Genomic DNA, 19,862 nt, shown 5'->3' with positions numbered 1-19,862 from the left:
TTGGTAATTGCCTGGAGCCAGTCTTGTGTCACCTCCCGGGAAGCTGAGACTAACCAAGAGGGACAGGGTCAAACTCATCCCAGATGGTCTCCACAAGATTCATCCCCGTCGACTCGCCCGAATCTACCCAGTCAGAGTCCAAGCCTGCCCAGATCTGAGCAATTTTATCCTGCAGATACTGAACAAATTCTTCGGCCCTACCCTGCAAGGGGTCATTCCCAGTTCCTTGGTTAAGTAAGGAGCAGGTCACCCTAGCAGTGTGGCTGGACAGTTATCTGCGGATGCAATAAGAGTGGGAAAATGTTGCTGTTTTACCGCTTTTATCGCCACTAAGTAGGATTTAATATGAATTCTTACTAGTGTTCGATCAGATTTGGACCTGCTGGCCCTCCACCCACTCTCTAGGTGTCTTTTCCAGCATTTCATCTCCCGGAGCTCCTCGGTAAACCAGGGAGCTACCCGGGATGGACACAGGGTCAGAGGCCGCAAAGGCAGAACACGATCCAAAGCCCCAGTGGCTGCCCTATCCCAGGGCTTCAGTCGAGTTGTGAGCAAGGGATTCAGGAAAAGTCCCAAGCTCCATCAGGAACCTTTCAGGGTCCATCAGGCGCATGGGGCGGAACCATCTAGTTGGTTCCGCCTCCCTGCGGTGAGGGGTAGCAGTATGGAAGTCAAGCCTGATGAGGAAATGATCCGACCATGACAAGGGTTGGATAGAAATATCCCCTAAATCTAGATCATTCATCCACTGCCCAGAGACAAAAATCAGGTCGAGCGTGTGTCCCCCATTATGGATGGGGTCTTGAATTAACTGAGTTCGGTCCATAGCCGTCATGGAAGCCATGAACTCCCGAGCTGACTTGGATGTCTCGCTAATGGAAGGCAGATTGAAATCCCCCAGGTTCATAAGCCTGGGGAAATCAACCGCCAATCCAGCTAACATATGCAGCAGCTCCGGCAGGGCCGATGAAACGTAACAGGGAGACAAGTACGTAACAAAAAGGCCCACCTGAACTCCAAGGCCCCATTTCACAAAAAGGGACTCACACCCGCATATCTGAGGCACAGTGACCTCCTGAGGTCTGAGACTTTCCCTAATAACCACTGCCACCCCCCCACCCCTGCCTTGGGCTCTCGGCTGGTGAAACGCCCAGAAGCCTGGTGGGCATAATTCACTAAGGGGAACACCCCCTTCATGGCCCAACCAGGTCTCCGTAATGCACACCAGGTCTGCTCTACCCTCTTGTATGAGGTTGTAAATGAGGGGAGCCTTATGTACCACGGACCTGGCATTAAGCGACACCAGCCGGAGACCAGGGTCCTGTAATCCCGAGCACCCAGGGGTGTGAGAAGGGTGATGAGGGTCGGAACGCGCGATCGCTCTTAAACAGCGGACCGGCGTCCCCCGAACATAATTTGGCCCTCGGCCCCCACCATATCTGCCTCTCCCACAAAGAGTAGAGATGGTGAATCCCCCCAATGGAATGGCTTAATGTCTCCCCCGGAATCCCAACCCTTCCCAGCACTCTTGCACCACCACCACCCAAAGACAACCAGAAAAAGTCAAAGGAAAAAGGCACAGAGATCTCAGTGAATCCTTTCCACAAACCCCACTCATTTCCTTGATTGCTTCTTCTGAGGCTTGAAGGGTAAATAGCCAAGAGAGAAAAGGATGCTCCATTAGAAAACACATATCACCACTCACATCAAATATGAAAGAGGCTATATTTCCATTTCTTTTCTGATGGTTCTTGTCTTTAAGCTGGCCTCGGCTTTGCAGCTCCCGGTGTTTTTTTGGGCTCCCTCCTGAACAACCATCCCAAAAGCACAGCTCTCCTTTGGTGTCCAGAGGCCAACCTCGTCTGCCTCTCCTGCCATTTCTTCTGGATAGTGTGGGTAGCTTCTAAGGCTGCACTGATCACAGTGGCGCTGGGATCATGACTCGCGGAGTGTAGAGCTGTGAAGGGTGAGATGAGAAGCACTGAGACAAAAAGATTAACCCAAAACTAATCGGCTACCATGTCCCAAAGGTGCTTTTTTCAAGAGGCAACTGAATTGAATTGAATTTATTATATTTCTATGCCGCCCTTTTCCCCTAAGGGGACGCAGGGCAGCTCACAACCCAAGTCAAGGGGGGGGGAGGGTACAAATAAGGAATAAAAAAGACGAAGAGAACAATACCACAATTAAAAGCACACCACAACCATACCATTCGAGGGGGGACAAAAGCTTATTAGCCCCAGGCCTGTCAGAACAGCCAGGTTTTAAGGGCTTTGCGGAAGGCCTGGAGGGTGGTGAGGGTTCGAATCTCCATGGGGAACTTGTTCCAGAGGGCTGGAGCAGCCACAGAGAAGGCCCTCCTCCGGGACTCCCTAGTTTTTCTTTGAAAACGTTTCATTTCTCATCCAAAGAAGCTTCTTCAGCAACCATGACCTTGATGGTTGAGAATCTCCATAGACAATTGGCTACCATGTTTCTGGTCCTTCATACCATCTTGATAAAAGCCTTTTTGTGCATAAGCTATTTATATATCCATTGTTACCATAGCCTAACATTCATATTTAATCATTGCAGCTTCAGACTCCTTTTTAGTTAAAGGTTATTTTGGTTATTTTTTTAGACATCTGTATCAGGTCCTGATAGAATCCTGACTTGGGTTTGTATCACACACTAAAGTCTAGACTAAAAATCAACTGGATAATTTATGGATAATAGATTGCGCAAATCAAGCGATACCTTTGTGGACTGTGTGAACCAAACCAGAGGTGGGTTGCTCCCGGTTCAGCCCGGATCAGGCGAACCGGTAGAAGCGATGGTGGGAGCATATTATATGAACATGGCAATTTATGAATCCAGGTGAAGGACTTTTATTGTGTGAGCCCAACATGTTAGGACAGGTAATGTCTCACTGCAGTATGCACATTCACCCCCAAACCTTAATTCAATAACAAAATAGTGTGTTGTACTGTTCTGACCGAGGTTTTCCCAGCAGCACAAAGCGAGTCCTCGTCCCAATAAACCCCCATTATTTAATTTACGGTGAATTCCTCCCCAGCAAAGTCTTTCCTCTCCCACAGTCTTTCAAGATAGTTCACAATTACCGACCTTTAGCAGGCTTTATCAGGCTTGGAGAGAGTCTTTCAGATGCCGTAGTACTTGGCAAGAATGCAGGAATGAACTAATGGTCTCCTGCAAACCTCCCTCCCCATTGGCTCCTCTTTTATTGCCTATGGGAGGGGCCATTCACTGTCCACCTGTTCCTTTACTCCCAAGTTGGCCCTTGTTCCTTAACTATTCCTTTCCTCTGGCAACTCTGCGCACTATGCACACTGGGAACAGGCTGCAGCTGTCAGTCTGTCTGACTGATGTCTGACTCCAAAGGCAGCTGATAACTGTCAGATAGCCCTGGCCCCATCTCTGCCTCCAACACAGAGCCCTCATCAGAGCCTTCTCCAGACTCCAGGCCTGGCCCATGTTCCTCCCCAACCTGCTTACTATCTCAGTCTGCCACCAGCTCTGGTGGCCGCTGGTGGGCTACAACATTTACAAGCACAATTATAGTACATTGATAGTGTACGTATAACTTAGTTATTCATTGCTGATAGTGGATTGAAATATTTTCTTTGCATTGTTTGCTGCCAGTGGAGGAGAACAGTGATTTCAAGAGTCAAGGCACAGGATGTTTGGTGGAAACCAGGGCAACGGCCTCAATCTCAGTGAAAGTTTATCACGTGACCATGGATTTTATCCACATTGTAACGTTTTATTTGCTCTTCCTTCTTGGGATCATTTAACTACTGTTAATATTTAAATCAAATATACCTTTGATAATGCTGTCCCTAACAGGACCTTCAAGGAACCATTATAACTCACATCTGGAATATAGTTCTGCACCTGTGCTCTAGTCAAAAAACTTCACATGCAACACTTACCTTGTAAGAGATGTTCTACATCAAACTGTCCAAGATGCTGGGTTTCCACCTTCTCTACAAGAATTCCTAGTATAAGTTAAATAGATTAATAACAATACAATGAAATATATATATATATATATATATATATATATATATATATATATATATATATATATATATATATATATATATATATATATATATATATATATATAAATAAATAAATAAATAATATTTTAAAGTCACAACCCCTGGTATGCCCCAATTATGGGAGGAAGCTAACTGCTTCCATTCTCTGTCAATCGGCTCGTCACAAGAGTCCATCATGACAGAAACCCAATATTTTTACTGTTGCCTTTGTTATATTTGTGTTTTATTTGTGCTGATAAATAAATAAAGGGAGACTAGTATAGATCTATTTCAAGCTATTTAGCTCTCATCAGCTAGCCATACCCAGGTTCGAATCCCAGTAAGGGTATGGCTAGCTGATGAGAGCTAAATAGCTTGAAATAGATCTATACTAGTCTCCCTTTATTTATTTATCAGCACAAATAAAACACACACACACACACACACACACACACATATGAATTGAATAATTTAGAACTTTTTGTTTTAAAATGGATAAGGATAATAATGAATCTATTTATATATGATAGAGGATTGGTGATATAATGTATAATCCTGTGTATATTATAAAGATATCCTCTTGTTGATAAATAATTTTAATAAGGAAGTAAACAAAAATTGGTATATATATATGAAGTGAGTATTTGGAATACCTTGCTGAAAAATGAAGGAATAACATTTTTGTTTGAATGTATGATGTACAAGGACAATAATGAACAAAAGCATACTCGATGGACAAATGATTATATAAAGGTATATTGTTATTAAACAGACAATCAAGAATGTAAGGGAATTAGGTTTATTGAAAAGAAAGAAATATTAACCGTAATTGAATATATGTTCTACGATGAAAGTGAGGTATCTAGTAATATTAAACGGAAAATCTGTGATTGTATATATGATTGAGAATATAGATGCAAAAACACTTGTAACCAAATGACATGCTGTATGTAATGGATGAGAATTTTTTATGTTGTTTTTTATGTTTAAAAAATAAAAAAACTGCAAAAAAAAAAGAATTCCTAGTATAAGTAAAAGAATACATAAGTGTGCATGGCTGCAATACGCTGAATATGTGGATTTCACCATGTAAATGTCAGGCCTGGAATCCATCTTTTGCCTTGACACTGCCACATTCAATGCTTAGGGAAATGGGAGGGGGGATTAGATAGAGTATGGGAGATATACAGTCATAATAACATTCCTTTCTCAGAGAGTCAAGGACATCTTCCCCTGTATCTGGAAGGGTGTGACTGGGAGGCATCTCCAGTTGGGACGGTGCCTGATTGGGCCATGTGATGGACATGTGGGTGCTGGGCAGGGACTTGGACTTTCATTTGGGTGGGGAAAACCTGGAAGCTTTCAGATTCAGGTTTTCCCAGGGGTGCCAATATGACATCTCTAATAAAATGGAACTTTGAGGAACTTCGACCCTTAGAGTCTTCTTTCTTTGGGGGTGTTACTTGGAACCCTGACAGTTAAACTACAGTGGCAGTGAGTAGGTTGAGGGTCAACATACATGAATCCCACCATTAGTTCGTACAGAATTGGGTAGCCCAGTGCATTCTAGCGAGCCTGATGACAGTCTTCACATTTTGTGTGAACCAGGGGACCGTGTTATGGTTTATTCAGTTTTGTTAACTTGGGTGTAGGATTTAGCTTATAGTATTATGGAAATCTAATCAAATGGCTTGCCTGCCAGCTTGCATGCCACAAGCCTGATTTCTTCCCAGTTACAACATATATACTGAGCCACCTCTGCCATGACAGCTTCCAGCAGCAATGGGTTTCTCTGAGCCTAAGGGACACATGAGAAAGGGAATGCAGGAAAGAAAGTGCTATAAAGAAGGAACTGCCACCTATTTACTTGGATAAATATCTAAAGGGAGGGAGGCATGATCAGCTTTTAAAAAAATCCAGAGTGTTGAAAGAAAAAAACATCTATTTTGTAATAATATTATATCAATTTAAGAAAAACAATCTACCCATGGATCTCCTAGTAGCTAACCTTGAAAGCCTCATGGCCATTTGTTCAAACACTTTGAAAAGAGGATGACAAACATTTACAGAAAATGGAAGCCAAGTGATACCTCTAAGTTTCTTCCTCAGGGTTGTAGTAGTTTTTACTCATTGTTTTTCTTATGTACAGATCTCTCAATTGACCCAAAGGCTTTGTTTAGAAACATGCTTACCCAGCTGAGGTAAAGGTACGGCAGATACATTCAGAGAACACACTAAACTTGATTAGCATTAATCTTGGTTAGATTTTCTTGGGCTTAGCACATTGTGTGAAACTTTCTCAGCTGATTGGTGTGTGTGTGTGTGTGTATAATTGATTGATTCAGTTTAGAATTCAAATGGGGAATGTGAACAACTTCAGTATGTGAGGTAAGATCAGCATGTGAGGTTATAATATGCAGTAAGACAAGATTTGCAAAGACATAGGAATAGTCATATCAATTTTGTTTTGTTTTATTTTTTCTGGTAAGATCAAAGAATTTGAAAGAATATAGAGAACTTTGTTAATAAAAATGATAATGGTTCTCAAACATTATTAAGCGCAAATAGAAATATATACTAGTTCCATAGCAAGGAAGATAAAACAGGAATGGTTAAATGGATCATGTTATTCAAAAGGGGAGAATATATTTGAGTATGTTTTTCACTTGGATATCACTTCTGGATTTTGTGCTTGTGATGAAAAAAGATGAAACTTTGACTTTGGTTTATTGATCAGATAGATTTGTCGTTGTGGAAATGGCTAGTTAAATATTAATTTGTAAAAGCAAGAAGTTGAGGCTGGAGTATTTTTATCTTGTACTGTCCTAAAAGGGGTCAGAAGTCAACACTTTTTTTTCTTTTTTTCCCTTATACCTCACACCTTCCTTTCCCTTCTCTTTTCCCTTCCCTTAATTTCCTAATTTCTATTTTTCTTGTATTTTGTATATCAAATAAATAAATAAAACGTCTGGGAGAGGAGAAAAAAAGGAACAGTTATATATGGTTGCCATAGGGAACCTATGCTTAGCTGCCTGACCATGTCAAAAGAAATTGCCTAGCTCAAATTTGTCTGCTTACCAGCTGTTGACTAACTCTGTCCATGAGGTGGGAGTGTTGGATATCTGAGAGGTCCATCAGCAATAAATCTGAACTTGTACTTTTTAAGCATCCACACAGACCCATGAAGGGGGAACATGAGATAAAGGCCATTTGGCAGGCCTAAGCAGAAAAGAAAGGCAAGTTTATTATACTACATCCCTTCTGCTACTTAGATCCAAGCCTCCTAGCCCAGGGATGGCCCTTGGCCAGCCCAGAACTGTATTACATTGCACCCAATTCAGAGGTGGTATTCAGCAAGTCATGTCAAGTTCTGGAGAACCGGTCGCGGAAATTTTGAGCAGTTCGGAGAACCGGTAAATACTACTTCTGACTGGCCCCGCCCCCATCTATTCTCTGCCTCCCAAGTCCCAGCTGATTGGGAGGGAATGGGGATTTTGCAGTATCCTTCCCCTGGAGTGGAGTGGGAATGGAGATTTTGCAGTATCCTTTCCCTGGAGTGGGGAGGGAATGGAGATTTTACAGTATCCTTCTCCTGGAATGGGGAGGGAATGGAGATTTTGCAGCATCCTTCCCCTGGAGTGGAGTGGGGATGGAGATTTTGCAGTATCCTTCCCCTGGAGTGGGGAGGGAATGGAAATTTTGCAGTATCCTTCCCCTGGAGTGGGGAGGGAATGGAGATTTTGCAGTATCCTTCCCCTGGAGTGGGGAGGGAATGGAGATTTTGCAGTATCCTTCCCCTGGAGTGGGGAGGGAATGGAGATTTTGCAGTATCCTTCCCCTGGAGTGGAGTGGGAATGGAGATTTTGCAGTATCCTTCCCCTGGAGTGGAGTGGGAATGGAGATTTTGCAGTATCCTTCCCCTAGAGTGGGGAGGGAATGGAGATTTTGCACTATCCTTCCCCCGCCATGCCCATCAAGCCACCCCACAAAGACATGCCCATCAAGTCACACCCACAGAACTGGTAGTAAACAATTTTGAATCCCACCACTGAGCCAATTCTAGTGCAATTGAAATCTGAAATCTCAAGAGAAGCCATGTTGCGGAGGGACATGGTACGCTGCTCAAAGAGGAAAGATTGTATTGTTTTCAAGCATACCTGGGCCACTTGTGGGCAAGGATCATGGAAGTGCAAGAGGAGGGCAGCCAAAGCACCCCCCACTTTCTTGGCAAAAAACTTGGAAAGCCTCAGTGGAACTGTCTTGGCTAGTTCACCAAGTAGCTCAAAGGCTGCAGCACGGACAGCATCATGTTCCTGCAAAAGAACGGGAAAATTAAGCCCATCTTCAGGAAATAAGGTTTTCTTTGACAGCAGGAAACACAATATCCAATATTTCCAAGGTGGGTTGGGGTAGTAGAACCAGGCAATTCCTCTATGGATAGGGGGTCAGGGGTGCACAACCTATGACCCATTGAATACATGTGTCCCCCGCCCAATTCTACTCATGCAAACTTCTTGCTACTTTCCTGTTATCAATGACATTTCAGTGGGATTCATAACTGCTGCTGAAAAGTATGGTACTATTTTTTCACAATGTCATTTTTCTTTGTACCTGTCAAGCTCTTTATCCTTTTATTTTATATAAAACATGGGCAAGAGTGAGTTGAAATAAATATCTGTTTATTATGAGAGATGGAGAATTCGCTGGAGATCCAGACAGTCCCAATGTTTATGCTGCACATTTATAGTTTATCGCTTTATGTGTATTGCTTTATAATTTGATTGCCTCCCTTAACACTTCATATTTATCATTTTATAGTTTGATTGCCTCCATTTCCCCATCATATTCTACCTGCTTCCTCCATATAACACCAAAATATTTCATTGCCTCTAAATGTAGGCCTCAACCTTCTCCACAAGAATGATGGAATTCCAGACTCATAACTGAGTACCAGTAGAAGGATTCCTATAATCTTTAACTGATTGCAAATTTATGACAATTTGTTGTCATAAGTTGTAATAATAATGGCTGGTTTAAGTGTGTTCAGGTGAAATTCAGAGGTGGTGGTGGTGGTGGTGGTGGTGGTGGAGGAGGAGGAGGAGGAGAGGAGGAGATGGTTTTTCAGTGGCAAAGGCTCCAATGCTTGGATTTCCAGATTCAGAAGCAAATATTAATTGCTGAACAGCAATAAAAAAGGAAAGACTCTTCTTTTCTAATTCCACTTATAAACTCCCTAGAGAGAGTTGGGTATACCGTATAATTCTAGTTTAGGAGGACTGGGTTCAACACTTGTCTACTAAAGTAGTAACAGGAGAATGATCTTTCTGTGGCCTAACTTACATGCTGGAGATGTGCACAGGCTTGGCTGACCACAATCTGGAAAGTGCAATCTGCAGGCCATTTCCCAAGACATCTGCATAGCTTGCATAAGGCATGTAGACTTTCAGTGTTTAATTCTGGGCTGGAGTTGTCCTGCAGAGCTTGGAGAAGTGGCTTCAGCAAAGCTTTCTGGTACTTCTTGGCCTGCGAAACAATTCTTGTATTTGTCAACGCCTGGACTACTTTTATCCCCTACAATCCGCTTGTAATCTCTATTACTAGCAGAAGGTATATAAAAGTAACTAACAGATTGTGGAATGATTATTTCAGGTCAATATAATAACCAGAAGCTCTCTTCCCATTAACAAGTCCAGTATGCTATGTCCATCTTCCTTTCCTTCTCTGTAGTGTCCTCTTTCTTTCATCTTAGAGAACACACTTTTTTGGAGGACTCTTCTCCTTGGGCTATTCCTTCCTCAGACATCTTCTTTGTTCTTTATTTGGTCCTCCTTGATAAACAGTTCAATCAAGGACAGTCAAAGATTATGTTTCCTGGCCAACCTCTCTCTGAGAAGAGCAGCTCAGCCAATCACTGCCAACAATATGTATTCAACTTAAAGCAATCCACAAAATCCCTGTTCCATTATTAGAGTATGGTCGTTCCTCTCCCTCCCCTTCTTGTTTAGAACTAGATGTCTAGGTTTTGCACTTTCCGGCTTACCTCTTCTGGAGCACCTTTTGCCATGTTCCCCAGCCCCCTCACGGACAAGATACGCATAAGATAATTCCCACTTTTAACTTGGGTCAGTAATAAATGCAAAAGAAGGTCCAGTGTTTCTGGTTTCTTCAAGAGAGGATGACCTATAAGCTGAAATACCAAAATTACAGTTACTGAATTTCCAAACTGGCCATTGGAAATGGATGGTTTAATAGTTCACTCTTTCCCCCCACTAAAAGATAGTAGGAATATACTGTATGTACTATACACATACACTATGTTTCTTAATTATTATGGCATATGGCACGGCTTATGCATTGTTCCCCTCCTCCACAAGACTAAGGCTATCACATCCCAGCCCTATGTTGCTATTTCTCTTAGTTCTTTTACTTTACACTATTTGAAATAATATCTCACCTCCATGCAGAAGATCAAGCTAACATCTTTAGATGTTGCTCTGGGGGACTGCAGAGAAGAATGGAGATGAAGGAGTAGCCCATCTAAAACGGGGTTCTTTGTATGCATCAAGGCCCTGATGAAGGAAGCAATCAAGTGCCGACTAACTTGGCATCAAAGGATCTGTTTCTTCTCAAGATTACCCCAAAACTGGACTCCCCACATCTTCCAAAAAGCTTTCTGTTATAATCCTGAACTCCCTCCCACCCTTTTAAAGTTCAAATATGCCAACTTTGCCCTTACCCTGTGGAATTTCATTTTCATCGTATTTCAAATTCTAAGTTCCACTGGTGAATTTGCTAATTCAAAGCAAAAAAACACCGGGGAATTGTGTTGAATTTCCATAGAACGTCAGATTAAAAAAGGCTGAGCTGAAATCTAAGCCTTTGATGGCAGACCTTATCGATTTAAGAAACACCTTCCTTAATTCTCAGGTTTAAAGATCTAGAGAATGATTTTTCCTGGGCTGAGTGAAAAATGGATATTTCCAATGTTAGGGATATGCCCTTTACCTGGCCAACAGGGCCACACCCTTGAGGCTGCTACTAGGATCCATCAGGAAGTCCCAGGTCTTTCCAGAGTTCAGTTCCCTTGCAATTTCTGGCAGAGCTCTGCTGAACACAGTCTGCAGTACTGCAACAGCTAGCCTGGAATGCAGAAGACCCCACGGGGGCAGAAAAGGTGCATCAGGGACAAAAAGTTTGCAAATTTTATTCATAATGATCTGAATAAACCAAGGTGGCAAATATCTACCGTACTCAGTCACCAGAAGTCAAACTCAACTCAATGGCATCTAACTATCCTGCAACCTGAAGGGCAGTCACAGGGTGGGGGAAGACAAAGAACTCATTTGCAGAATGAAAGGGAACATCTTATAGATTTACAGTAACCTTCCCCATTTGATTCAGCTCTGTAAAGGCTGGGATTAAAACACCCACATTTTCTTTCCATTTGACTAGGAATGCAGTTCCAAAATAGTTCCAAGACATCTGACAGGTTTCGAGTCAGGGAAAGCAGATCTACAGATTGCAGCAAAGGGCAGTACTAGGTTGAAGAAATTTCTTGGATGAGAAGCAAAACATCTTCTAAGAAAAACCAGAAAGTCCAGTTGCCTCTTGAAAACACACCTTTGGGACAACCATGGCCTGGATGACTGAGAATCTCCATCCATTTTGGGATGAACACCCTCGAACAGTGTGGGAAAGGGATCAGATTTCCAGAAAAACTGCAGAAAAAACTACAGGAGCCCTTTCAGCAGTTCCAAAAAGGCTCCACAGTCATTTGCACTACTCAGGTGACCCTGACACAGGTAAACCTCCAAGTGGCCTCAATGACTCTTTAAAATAATGCAAATGACCAACTGTCTGCAAGGAATAGAAATCCTTCTATTCCCCATCATTCAGTCAGAAGAAGCTTCTTGGATGAGAAATGAAACGTCTTCTAAGGAAAATAAGGAAGTCCAGTTCCCTCTTGAAAAAGCACCTTTGGGGCAACCATGACCTGGATGACTGAGAATCACCGTAGACAAGATTTCCATCTCCCAACCATAGCTCTGCTGCCAGTCTTTGCTCCTTCCCTCTTTGTTTCCAGCTAAACATACCCATCCCACTTCTTAAAAAGATACATATTGTGTTATTTCTGTGCTCATCACACATTATTGATGGGGACAGTCCAAAAGCTCTGCATTTGGGCTCCTTGATATGCCAGCATGCTATGGGCAAGCTGGATTCTCCACTCTAAAGCATAGGTTTTTCCCTCTTAGAAGCAGGAACTGCAAACAAGTGTTAGGGGAATGATTTTTTGTTCCTGCTCCTGCTGTTTCCTTAATAAAGGCACGAGTAAAAGGAACAGAGAGTATCTACAAGGCCTTGGCTGTAGCATCATTTAATCAGTGCAGGCGTGCCACAATTCTTCCACAGATTGGAGCCTCATTTGGAAGCGCCATTCCAAGTCTGCATTTTATGTTCCAGCTTTACAAATTATATTGAAAATGGCAGCAGTTGGGGAGAAATAAAAAGAAATAGCATTCACCCAACTTGAATGAACAGCAAACGCTGAAAACCACAATGGCTCAATGAAAAGACCCAACAGCTACCGCCCGATGGCAGATCAGGGGAGAGGACAGGGCTGGTACCTCATGCCTTTCCACTAGACAGTCAACTGTTTAAGAGGTCCTGGTCCTTCCTATGGAGCTTTGCTTTTTAAAGAGATGGCAGGAGCACATGTTATCCCCCAACCCAAAGACCCCTGCCACCATCAGTGAGACAACACTGATAAATACTGTAATAAATAACTGGGACTGGAGGCCAAAACATATGAGGAACGGTTGCAGGAACTGGGTATGTCTAGTTTAATGAAAAGAAGGACTAGGGGAGATATGATAGCAGTGTTCCAATATCTCAGGGGTTGCCACAAAGAAGAGGAAGTCAAGCTATTTTCCAAAGCACCTGAGGGCAGGACAAGAAGGAACGGGTGGAAACTAATCAAAGAGAGAAGGAACTTAGAACTAAGAAAGAATTTCCTGACAGTTAGAACAGTTAATCAGTTAATCTCTTTGATTAGTTTCCACCCATTCCTTCTTGTCTCCAGAAGTTGCAAATGCTCCAACACTGGAAGTCTTTAAGATGTTGGCCAACCATTTGTCTGAAGTGGTGTAGGGTTTCCTGCCTAGGCAGGGGGTTGGACTAGAAGATCTCCAAGATCCCTTCCAACTCTGTTATTCTATTCTATTCTATTCTATTCTATTCTATTCTATTCTATTCTATTCTATTCTATTCTATTCTATTCTATTCTATTCTATTCTATTCTGAACTAAATTAATAATGAAACCCAACCAAGCAGCTTAATTATTGTTAGAAGAAAACAATGAAGCCATTTACTCCAGATGATTGTCAAGGCCTCTTTCCCTGGCAACAGATTGCTAGCCAATTGATGGCTGCTGGGCAGTGCCACACAACACCTGTGCAACTATCAGATTGCAGGCAGTGAAACATTCCTGGCAACAAGTATTTAAGGGGAAGAAATGGTCAGAAACATGAGACGTTTTGAAGGAACCGTCCACTTTTAGGAAAGGCACAATGTTTACCCATGGGATGCCATGAACTTGGTCTCAAGACTCCCGTTGCTTTCTAGAGGAGAAAAAGAGAACGTTGGCATCTTATCATCCTGATGTTTGCTGAGCTGCTGCAGAAGAATGTAGCACAGCTCTGTCAGTAATGGAAACAAGGTGGCACAATCATCCAAAGCCAAGACTACCTCAGGGAGAGCCTCAAGACCCTGAAAAGGACAAAGATTGAATGGAACATCTGAATTGTATTTGTCTTGGATCTATTGCTGGTCCACCTACCCCACTCTTGTTGACCTTGACTAGCAACAGCTCTCGGTCAATTCAATTCTCCCAACATGTTAAGAAATCAGTTGTCCAGTCACTTACATTGTTTCAACTTCTATCCTCAAAACGATGGTATAGGGCACTACACAGAACAACTACAGAACAACTAGACACCAGGACAGTTTTCCCCCCAAATGCCATCACTCTGCTAAACAACTAATTCTTACAACACTGTCAAATTATCTACTAAGACTGTATTACTATTATTCTTCTCTTCCTTCCTAGTACCTATCTCTTTCCACTTATGACTATAACCATGTTGCTTATATCTTTAACATTTATATTGTTTTATTTGTTTCCCTGTATAATTTGATTGCTTATTAGTAACCTATGACTATCACTAAGTGTTGTATTTTATGATTCTTGATGAATGTATTCTATTTTATTTTTCTTTATGTACACTGAGAGCATATGCAACAAAGACAAATTCCTTGTGTGTCCAATCACATTTGGCCAATAAAAAATTCTACTCTACTCTACTCTACTCTACTCTACTCTACTCTACTCTACTCTACTCTACTCTACTCTACTCTACTCTACTCTACTCTACTCTACTCCACTCCACTCCACTCCACTCCACCCCACCCCACCCCACCCCACCCCACCCCACCCCACTCCACTCCACTCCACTCCACTCCATTCCATTCCATTCCATTTTTTAATTATTTCCCAGCCATCCACATAAAATCAGCCTCCCCACCTTGGGTATACTGATTGTTGCTTAGTCTGGAGTCCAGAGCTCTCACCCAAAGGCAGCTGCTGGTGTCATTTCTTTTCATTCTCATCCAGATGAGCAAACACTTCAGGACAGAAGGACCACTATTTTTATAGCTTGCAAGCGATGCCCAGAGTTCTCTCTTTACTCTGGAGATGGGGAAAAAGATTACATTTTAAAGCAATGGTAGTCTGCCAGTTCAGTACCATTGCCATTCACGGATATTCCCATATCCCAGGAGAACGGCAACCGGAAGCTCTTAGCAATATAGATTGAAATACAGATCATCCTCATTTAGTGACTGTTCAAAGTTACAATGACACTGAAAAAAGTGACTTGTAATATTTTTTTCACACTTACAACCATTGAGGCATCCCCATGGCCCACATGAGCAAAATTCAGATGCTTGGCAACTGACTCACATCTCTGCCAATGGCAGTGTCCTGAGATCATGAATGTGATTCCCTTTTGCGGCCTTCTGACAAGCAAAGTCAATGGGGAAGCCAGATTCACTTAACAACCGGGTTACTAACTTAGCAACTGCAGTGATTCACTTAACAACTGGGGCAAAAAGGTCATAAAATGAGGCAAAATTAAGCAAACAAACGTCTTGCTGAGCAATAGAAATTTTGGACTCAATTGTGATCGTAAATCAAGGGCTACCTGGAGTCGCAATAAACAGTATAAACCATGAGTACTAACACTACATTTATGGTAAGGCTACAGTAAAAGAATCATGCAAGTCTGAAAGAACATCTCTCTCTCTTCTTCAGGCATAGAAAAAGACACAGACACCTTTGTGTGTCCTTGTGTGTCTGATCATACTTGGCCAATAAAGAATTATTCTATTCTATTGCATTTCATTCCATTCTATTTTCTATTCTATTCTATTCTATTCCATTCCATTCCATTCCATTCCACTCCACTCCACTCCACTTTCTGTTTCTATTCTATTCTGTTTCATTGCATTGCATTCCACTCCACTTCATTTTCTGTTTCTGTTTCTGTTTCTGTTTCTGTTTCTGTTTCTGTTTCTGTTTCTGCTTCTGCTTCTGCTTCTGTTTCTGTTTCTATTCCATTCCACTCCACTTTCTGTTTCGTTTCTATTCTGTTTCATTGCATTGCATTCCACTCCACTTCATTTTCTGTTTCTGTTTCTGTTTCTGTTTCTGTTTCTGTTTCTGTTTCTGTTTCTGTTTCTGTTTCTATTCCATTCCACTCCACTTTCTGTTTCGTTTCTATTCTGTTTCATTGCATTGCATTGCATTCAACTCCACTTCATTTTCTGTTCCTGTTTCTGTTTCTGTTTCTGTTTCTGTTTCTGTTTCTGTTTCTGTTTCTGTTTCTGTTTCTGTTTTTGTTTCTGTTTCTGTTTCTGTTTCTGTTTTTGTTCTATTCTATTCCATTCCATTCCATTCCACTCCACTTTCTGTTTCTATTCTATTCTGTTTCATTGCATTGCATTCCACTCCACTTCAGTTTCTGTTTCTGTTTCTGTTTCTGTTTCTGTTTCTGTTTCTGTTTCTGTTTCTGTTTCTGTTTCTGTTTCTGTTTCTGTTTCTGTTTCTGTTTCTATTCCACTCCACTTTCTGTTTCGTTTCTATTCTGTTTCATTGCATTGCATTGCATTCCACTCCACTTCATTTTCTGTTTCTGTTTCTGTTTCTGTTTCTGTTTTTGTTCTATTCTATTCCATTCCATTCCACTCCACTTTCTGTTTCTATTCTATTCTGTTTCATTGCATTGCATTCCACTCCGTTTCTGTTTCTGTTTCTGTTTCTGTTTCTGTTTCTGTTTCTGTTTCTGTTTCTGTTCTATTCTATTCTATTCTATTCCATTCCATTCCACTCCACTTTCTGTTTCTATTCTATTCTGTTTCATTGCATTGCATTCCACTCCACTTCATTTTCTGTTTCTGTTTCTGTTTCTGTTTCTGTTTCTATTCCATTCCACTCCACTTTCTGTTTCGTTTCTATTCTGTTTCATTGCATTGCATTCCACTCCACTTCATTTTCTGTTTCTGTTTCTGTTTCTGTTTCTGTTTCTGTTTCTGTTTCTGTTTCTATTCCATTCCACTCCACTTTCTGTTTCGTTTCTATTCTGTTTCATTGCATTGCATTGCATTCAACTCCACTTCATTTTCTGTTTCTGTTTCTGTTTCTGTTTCTGTTTCTGTTTCTGTTTCTGTTTCTGTTTTTGTTCTATTCTATTCCATTCCATTCCATTCCACTCCACTTTCTGTTTCTATTCTATTCTGTTTCATTGCATTGCATTCCACTCCACTTCAGTTTCTGTTTCTGTTTCTGTTTCTGTTTCTGTTTCTGTTTCTGTTTCTGTTTCTGTTTCTGTTTCTATTCCATTCCACTCCACTTTCTGTTTCGTTTCTATTCTGTTTCATTGCATTGCATTGCATTCCACTCCACTTCATTTTCTGTTTCTGTTTCTGTTTCTGTTTCTGTTTCTGTTTCTGTTTCTGTTTCTGTTTCTGTTTCTGTTTCTGTTTCTGTTTCTGTTTCTGTTTCTGTTTCTGTTTCTGTTTCTGTTTCTGTTTCTGTTTCTGTTTCTGTTTCTGTTTCTGTTTTTGTTCTATTCTATTCCATTCCATTCCATTCCACTCCACTTCCATTCCACTCCACTTTCTGTTTCTATTCTATTCTGTTTCATTGCATTGCATTCCACTCCACTTCAGTTTCTGTTTCTGTTTCTGTTTCTGTTTCTGTTTCTGTTTCTGTTTCTGTTCCATTCCACTCCACTTTCTGTTTCGTTTCTATTCTGTTTCATTGCATTGCATTGCATTCCACTCCACTTCATTTTCTGTTTCTGTTTCTGTTTCTGTTTCTGTTTCTGTTTTTGTTCTATTCTATTCCATTCCATTCCACTCCACTTTCTGTTTCTATTCTATTCTGTTTCATTGCATTGCATTCCACTCCACTTCATTTTCTGTTTCTGTTTCTGTTTCTGTTTCTGTTTCTGTTTCTGTTTCTGTTTCTGTTTCTGTTTCTGTTTCTATTCCATTCCACTCCACTTTCTGTTTCGTTTCTATTCTGTTTCATTGCATTGCATTGCATTCCACTCCACTTCATTTTCTGTTTCTGTTTCTGTTTCTGTTTCTGTTTCTGTTTCTGTTTCTGTTTCTGTTTCTGTTTCTGTTTCTGTTTCTGTTTCTGTTTCTGTTTCTGTTCTATTCTATTCCACTCCACTCCACTCCACTTTCTGTTTCTATTCTATTCTGTTTCATTGCATTGCATTCCACTCCACTTCATTTTCTGTTTCTGTTTCTGTTTCTGTTTCTGTTTCTGTTTCTGTTTCTGTTTCTGTTTCTGTTTCTGTTTCTGTTTCTGTTTCTGTTTCTGTTTCTGTTTCTGTTTCTGTTTCTGTTCTATTCCATTCCATTCCACTCCACTTTCTGTTTCTATTCTATTCTGTTTCATTGCATTGCATTCCACTCCACTTCATTTTCTGTTTCTGTTTCTGTTTCTGTTTCTATTCCATTCCACTCCACTTTCTGTTTCGTTTCTATTCTGTTTCATTGCATTGCATTGCATTCAACTCCACTTCATTTTCTGTTTCTGTTTCTGTTTCTGTTTCTGTTTCTGTTTCTGTTTCTGTTTCTGTTTCTGTTTCTGTTTTTGTTCTATTCTATTCCATTCCATTCCACTCCACTTTCTGTTTCTATTCTATTCTGTTTCATTGCATTGCATTCCACTCCACTTCAGTTTCTGTTTCTGTTTCTGTTTCTATTCCATTCCACTCCACTTTCTGTTTCGTTTCTATTCTGTTTCATTGCATTGCATTGCATTCCACTCCACTTCATTTCATTTTCATTTTCATTATTTTCATTTTCATTTTCATTTTCATTTTCATTTTCATTTTCATTTTCATTTTCATTTTCATTTTCTGTTTCTGTTTCTGTTTCTGTTTCTGTTTCTGTTCTATTCTATTCCACTCCACTTTCTGTTTCTATTCTATTCTGTTTCATTGCATTGCATTCCACTCCACTTCATTTTCTGTTTCTGTTTCTGTTTCTATTCCATTCCACTCCACTTTCTGTTTCGTTTCTATTCTGTTTCATTGCATTGCATTGCATTCCACTCCACTTCTGTTTCTGTTTCTGTTTCTGTTTCTGTTTCTGTTTCTGTTTCTGTTTCTGTTTCTGTTTCTGTTTCTGTTTCTGTTCTATTCTATTCCATTCCATTCCACTCCACTTTCTGTTTCTATTCTATTCTGTTTCATTGCATTGCATTCCACTCCACTTCAGTTTCTGTTTCTGTTTCTGTTTCTGTTTCTGTTTCTGTTTCTGTTTCTGTTTCTGTTTCTGTTTCTGTTTCTGTTTCTGTTTCTGTTTCTGTTTCTGTTTCTGTTCTATTCTATTCCATTCCACTCCACTTTCTGTTTCTATTCTATTCTGTTTCATTGCATTGCATTCCACTCCACTTCATTTTCTGTTTCTGTTTCTATTTCTATTTCTATTTCTATTCCATTCCACTCCACTTTCTGTTTTGTTTCTATTCTGTTTCATTGCATTGCATTGCATTCCACTCCACTTCATTTTCTGTTTCTGTTTCTGTTTCTGTTTCATTGCATTGCATTCCACTCCACTTCATTTTCTGTTTCTGTTTCTGTTTCTGTTTCTGTTTCTGTTCTGTTCTGTTCTATTCCATTCCATTCCACTCCACTCCACTTTCTGTTTCTATTCTATTCTGTTTCATTGCATTCCACTCCACTTCATTTTCTGTTTCTGTTTCTGTTTCTGTTTCTGTTTCTGTTTCTGTTTCTGTTTCTGTTTCTGTTTCTGTTTCTGTTTCTTTTTCTGTTCTATTCTATTTTATTCTATTCCATTCCATTCCACTCCACTCCACTTTCTGTTTCTATTCTATTCTGTTTCATTGCATTGCATTCCACTCCACTTCATTTTCTGTTTCTGTTTCTGTTTCTGTTTCTGTTTCTGTTTCTGTTTCTGTTTCTGTTTCTGTTTCTGTTTCTATTTCTATTCCATTCCACTCCACTTTCTGTTTCGTTTCTATTCTGTTTCATTTCATTGCATTGCATTCCACTCCACTTCATTTCTGTTTCTGTTTCTGTTTCTGTTTCTGTTTCTGTTTCTGTTTCTGTTTCTGTTTCTGTTTCTGTTTCTGTTTCTGTTTCTGTTTCTGTTCTATTCTATTCTATTCCATTCCATTCCATTCCACTCCACTTTCTGTTTCTATTCTATTCTGTTTC

General features: G+C 40.6%; 1 protein-coding gene across 1 annotated transcript; it reads right to left on the bottom strand.

The window, feature by feature from the left end:
* Positions 1 to 1,757: 1,757 nt before the first annotated feature.
* On the bottom strand, positions 1,758 to 14,696 carry LOC148044882 (maestro heat-like repeat-containing protein family member 2B). The gene is made up of 10 exons (XM_087719083.1): positions 14,674 to 14,696; positions 11,049 to 11,183; positions 10,498 to 10,612; positions 10,084 to 10,230; positions 9,384 to 9,566; positions 8,201 to 8,356; positions 7,122 to 7,262; positions 5,739 to 5,841; positions 3,933 to 3,998; positions 1,758 to 1,957 (listed from the first exon to the last, which is right to left on the bottom strand). Exons 1-10 carry the CDS (start codon positions 14,694 to 14,696, stop codon positions 1,758 to 1,760), a joined length of 1,269 nt encoding a protein of 422 aa, XP_087575209.1.
* Positions 14,697 to 19,862: the final 5,166 nt, after the last annotated feature.

Source organism: Thamnophis sirtalis, unplaced genomic scaffold, assembly GCF_051295495.1.
Source record: "Thamnophis sirtalis isolate CommonGarterSnake01/CBP01778 unplaced genomic scaffold, rThaSir2_p1.2 scaffold_6, whole genome shotgun sequence".
In the NCBI taxonomy this organism is placed as follows: domain Eukaryota; kingdom Metazoa; phylum Chordata; class Lepidosauria; order Squamata; family Natricidae; genus Thamnophis; species Thamnophis sirtalis.
Note: the sequence above shows the minus strand (reverse complement) of the source record. Positions and strands in the feature narration are given on the sequence as shown.

Bases quoted from the DNA above. Each gene is read 5' to 3' on its own strand.
- LOC148044882 (XM_087719083.1), bottom strand. From the start codon at position 14,696: ATGACACCAGCAGCTGCCTTTGG. The intron at 10,231-10,497 runs GTGAGATATTAT...TTGGTATTTCAG, and splicing joins GCTTGATCTTCTGCATGGAG to CTTATAGGTCATCCTCTCTT. The intron at 3,999-5,738 runs GCAAGCCATTTG...AACTTATACTAG, and splicing joins TGTGGCATGCAAGCTGGCAG to GAATTCTTGTAGAGAAGGTG.